General features: G+C 48.0%; 1 protein-coding gene across 1 annotated transcript; it reads right to left on the reverse strand.

The window, feature by feature from the left end:
- Window positions 1–4,800: 4,800 nt before the first annotated feature.
- On the reverse strand, window positions 4,801–5,154 carry LOC104406088 (glutathione peroxidase 1-like; the record flags this gene model as incomplete). Its single annotated transcript, XM_010014969.1, has 1 exon — window positions 4,801–5,154. A coding segment is annotated over one exon (354 nt), but the record flags the coding sequence as incomplete, so codon positions are not given.
- Window positions 5,155–5,210: the final 56 nt, after the last annotated feature.

Consider the following 5,210-nt stretch of genomic DNA (forward strand, 5'->3'; position numbering starts at 1 on the left):
CCTTCCGGGTGGGTTTCTGCCACCAGAGCAGGTGGCACAAGCGTCTGGAGTGTGCTGTGTTACCTGTGCCATTTTCTTCCATAACTGACTTCATGGAGCCCTCTGGTCAGGGCGTTGGCTAGGGAAGGAGACTCCAATTGTTACGGGAATAAAAGCTCAGGAGTTTTTTAAGTGTCTCTGAAAGAAAAAATCAAAACTCTAACCAGCGAAATCTCACAGACAGAAAGGCAGCGAGGGGCGATGTGCTGGGCCATTGCTGTCTGCACAGGGGAGCACTCTCCCAGCAGCCAGTGTCTGACCGTGGGCAGATGGGCTCCATCTCCTGCCCGCAAGACCTGGCGGGGCTGCAGCAACTCAGGTTAAAATGCTAAGGGCCTTTACATTTTTGAGAGTAGGGCAAGTCCAGTTAATATGAAAAAGACAACCATTTTCTCCTTCCAGCAAGAGTCAAGTCCTGTTACTCCTGATTTTCTCAAAGGGCGGGGCCCCTTTAGGCTTCCAGAAGCTAACACACCCTGTTATGGCAAGACTGGGTGTGTTTTTAAAATGAGTCAGCTGTTCTGAGATAATGCTTATGTGGCTGACCTCGCTCTGCTAATGAGTTACTTCTAACAGAAAGTGCGGCAAACAATTAAAATGGTTTCATTCAAAGCTTTCTGATCCCGTAGTAGGAAGTGACATCATTACAGTTTCACTGTAGTTCAGGGTGTTGTGTTCTCCTGTCTCTTCAAGCGCTTTCCTTCCAGCCATTCCACTTCCTGCCCTTGTCTCCAGCTGAACCTGACGGCTGCTTGTTGTGAGTGGCACAGTGACAGGAACAAAGCCCTTTCAAGTGCCACCCTGTTGGAATTGAGGAAGATGTTTCCTATCTGCCTTATGATAGCAGTGATCAAAAACAGTGACTAAAAGCTATCTTAAATGTTAGTCAAAAAGTTAAATGTCAGCAGGAGGAGAAGAGGATTTTAAGTAGCTGAAAGAACATTGAACAGGCAGAGTAACAAAGGCCATAGGCTCCACTTGACGGCATTTCTGTGGAATATACACTTCTGAACACCACATTTCATCAGCCATTTCAGATGTGCTTGGGTTTGGTGGGCAGAAAGGACACCAGGGAACCCAAGAGAGGGAGCTGGGGGCAAGAAGGATCATTTTCTTTGCAGCTAGTTAACACTTCTGACAGCTTCAAATATCTGAACATATTTAGAGATTTAAAAATTTGATGGCAACTATCAGCTGGTGGGAGGGAGGGGAAGGAATCATTGAGAGGGAGAGAAGGGGGGAAAACATTTGCTAGAAAGGGGGGACTGATATGTTAAAGAATGGAAAAGCAGAGTGAACACTAACAAAGGGATTAACTGTTTGCAATGAAAGTGTATAAGCAGAAAAATAATTGTAGGGGTGTGGATGTTGAGACAAGGAAGTACAAAATGAAATATAATCATTTGTAAAATAAGAAAATTCAGTTTTAAGTAACTTTAAGCTTGATGGCTTTGTACATGACAACAAACCTTTCCAAACCTAAAAAGCCCAACTAAAAGAACATAAAAGGATCCTTGTATAAGATAAATCATTGTAGCTGACAGTTTTAGGACCTTATGACCTTTGGACAAAATTTATTGTAACCAAAACAGGACTGTAGCTAAGGAGTATCTGAAACCAGCAGATGCTCAGGAGGTGCTGTAGCGAAGTTAACTGGTAAGTAGAAGGACGAGGAGAAATCACTCGCTCATGTCAGTGGTGTTCCCAAACTAATTAAGCTGGTGTAAGCATTTATCTACTGCGCATGCTTCAAAGACTTCCAGAACAAGGGTTCAAGGAACAGCCAAGTGATGAAGATTGTTGGAAGAAGTAAAACGACCACCAAAGGCCACTACCACGTCGTTATGCACATGCGAAAATAGGCGTGGAATTATGTAAAACAACTCTCGGACAACTAATGCATATGTATGACATCTATCGGAAATGTAATGAATATGTATGTTAAGCAACAATATAATCACGGTCTGTTTGATGCCTAAATGAGACACACATTAGGAGGAGATATCCCCTGTGTCTCCCAGCGCTGCAATAAAGAATACCTGCTTGTCAACTTAAACTTTGTTGGCGAGTTCTTAACGAAATCTACGAATCAATGTGACAGACACAGATGCTCCAAGGACAATGTCCCCAAGCCACGGCAGCATCCAAGTATGCTAAAGTAGTATGTATGAGCCCATCTGTTTCTCTCTGAAATTACAGAAATAGAGCTGGGCCATTTTAGAATCCCTGAGGAACCATCAAGGTTTCTTCATGTCTGCCCTCAGCATCAAGCTGCTGTCTGCACTGAAACATCTTCTGGTCATGCCACCACGTAACATTTGGGCACAAGAGCCTGCATGGGGGCTGCACTCTTCTGCCGAAGAATCCTGCAGGCTGCCCTTTCCACCTCAGTTTTCCCCAGAAACCAGCTGCTCTGGAGAACAACAAAATGAGGAGGGGAATAACGAGGAGGGGAGGCTTTTCTCTGCGCTGCAGAGTTCCTGCTGGTGTGCTTACACTGGGATCGTTCATTTTCCTGCTGGCATGGCTAATTTTCATCCTGGAATCACATCACTGTACTTGTGCTGGCGTGGCTGTATCTGTTCTGGAGCTGCTGCTCTGTTTTTCTGCTAGCACAGCCCCAGTAGCCAGAAGGTAAATAAATCCCTTGGCCCTTAGCGCTGAGTAAGCACGGTGGAAGGTGCCTTTGACCGGCAGGCTCGGCAGGAGACCCTTTCAGGCAGGGCTGCTGTTGGAAACGTTGGGGGCTGCCCTCCCGCAGCAGTGGGGCTCAGAGGGGCTGCGGGCAGATAGGGAGTGGGCAAAGCAAAGCAGCTTCCTTTGCAATGGCTTGAGACCGGTGAGTCAGGATTGAGGAAGTGCCACACGCAGCTCGCAATGAGAAAGGTTTCTCAGTGTAGTGAGTTCCTGCTGCCCATGATCCTCTCCCCACATATTTCAACATCCTGTGTTAATGAGGCAAGTGGGTTTAACTGAAAAAAATAATCCCCCAAATCAAGCAGCTTCTGCTCCCAAGCTGCAGTTGCTACTGAAAACATCCTGTTTTTTTCCACAAAGCTGTACAGGAAGTTAGGAAACAGCCTGGTGAGGGTTGTGCAATGCAAGTTCAAAGCTCAATGAGTCAGAGGTGGAGCCAGCATAGGTTTTGCTCCAGTGTCTCTCCTAAGCCCGGAGGGGGCCTTGAATGTAGGTACAGTAACAAAGCAAACCGAGAACTGGAGGGGTGCAAAGATACTGACAGGGGGGGAAAAAAAAAAAAACCAAAAAAAAAAAAACAAACCAACCCCCCAACAACAACCAAAACCTAAAATCCCAAGTGTTTATAATTATGAAACCAGTACACTAGTGCTTGAAAGTGTTATGCTTTCCCTATGAAAGCCTGAGTTTCTGGTCTGTGTTAGTACCTCTCAGTTCAGCACCAAGTGCTGTTGAGGCCTTGTGAGGAATGGCTTGTGATGAAAATGTGTTCACGAATCTGTTTAAGGAGTGGAAGTTTACCTGCAGGAGGACCTGAGCCACTGGGCTGAAGGATGGCAGGGGAAATTTAGCACAGGCTCACTGTCTGCCAAGAGAAACCAATCCTAACTCCAGCCGTTGATCAGCAGACTGTAAAACCAGGATTGCTGTGCAGGAATAACACGGGTCAGCTCCATGTCAACAGCTCCACCTGTCAGCTCCATGGCTGGCATGAGTCAAGAACGTGTTAAGGAAGGAGTAAAAACGACAACATTGCCTGAACACTGCATGTGTAGTGTCACTTGCAATTCCTCTGCCCAAAGGGCAACAAGGACACAATGAGGCAAGGCACAGTTTCCTTGGGAGAAGTGGTTGAACAGGCAGGTATTATGCACTGGGAACATGGAAGTACTGGCACTCTGTGTGATTCTCTGTGTTGGAAGGTTTTAGGGATGCACAAAGGCAATACGGGCTTTGTGTAGGACAGGGCAAGATCCATGTTGGGCTGCCACTGATGCAAATGGGATAGAGCAAGGGACAGCTCAGCCAGTGAGGGAGCAGTGGCTCAGGAACAAGGAGAGGGGCAGTGGATGCTGCTCCTGTTCTTAGTCTCCCCTGGGCATCCGCTGACAGAGACCAGATAACAAGATGGGCCTTGGCCAACGGGCTCCTCTTTCCCAAGCCCACTGCCAGCATGGCAGCACCAGCACAGGCTGGAGTCACTCGTCTGCCTGCCCGAGCAGTTATTAACCTGTCTCGACCTGTTGTTGATAGTGTAAAACCACCCCCAGGCCATGTCCTTCCTTTGTCACAGTGCTTCTTTGCTATACCGCCCTCCTGTTCTGCCAAGCTCGCAAACACGGGTAGGACACAGCACGCGTTCAGTCTGCAGAGCTCGCAGACACTGCTCACCCTTATACTGCCTTGCGTTCGCATTCACATTTCCTCCCGGTGGTTCCAGCCCGCCCCTGTGAGCACCCACATGAACTGAGGAAACACCAAGTTTCACCTAATTTGCCCACATTGATCAAGCCACAGCCTTAAAGCAAGTACATTTTTTTGTTTATTCAGAGAATCACAGTAAGGTAACTCAGACTCGCAGCCACTTTCCCCAGCATAGTTTCCCAAACATCCACATGTAGCTTTTAAAAACATCAAGTACACTTCAAGAATTTGGAAGATGCACCATCAAAAACAAAATCTGCACGAGACACTGGGATTTCTGCCAGAGCAGCAGCCTCCTGTGAGGAACACAGGCAAGAGCGCAACGAGCTGAGCAGGTAGCAAGCGCTGTGGCACTCTGCTTTACTTGGCAACCCTCTCCAGAAGCGATTCAATATCATCCTGGATCTTGATGGTTTCGAAGTGCCGGCTGTAGCGTTTGAAGGGCACGCCGTCTGGGCCGATGAGGAACTTCTCGAAGTTCCAGGAGATGTCGTTCCGGCACACCGGGGACCAGATGATGTACTGCGGGTTGGTCATCAGTGAGGAGGGATCATCGTGCGGGAAGGGTAGCGCCTCTTTCAGGAAGGTGAAGAGGGGGTGCGCGTTCTTCCCGTTAACCTCGCACTTCTCGAACATGATGAAGTTGGGCTTGTACCCCTTGCCAGGACGGACATGCTCCAGCGACAACAGGATCTCCTCGTTCGTCGCATTTTCCTAGGGGAAACAAAAGCAAAAGCGCCCCGAGCGAAGCTCGTGAGAGCCCCGCCGGG

This window comes from Nestor notabilis, unplaced genomic scaffold, assembly GCF_000696875.1.
Source record: "Nestor notabilis isolate BGI_N333 unplaced genomic scaffold, ASM69687v1 scaffold32895, whole genome shotgun sequence".
Taxonomy (NCBI): domain Eukaryota; kingdom Metazoa; phylum Chordata; class Aves; order Psittaciformes; family Psittacidae; genus Nestor; species Nestor notabilis.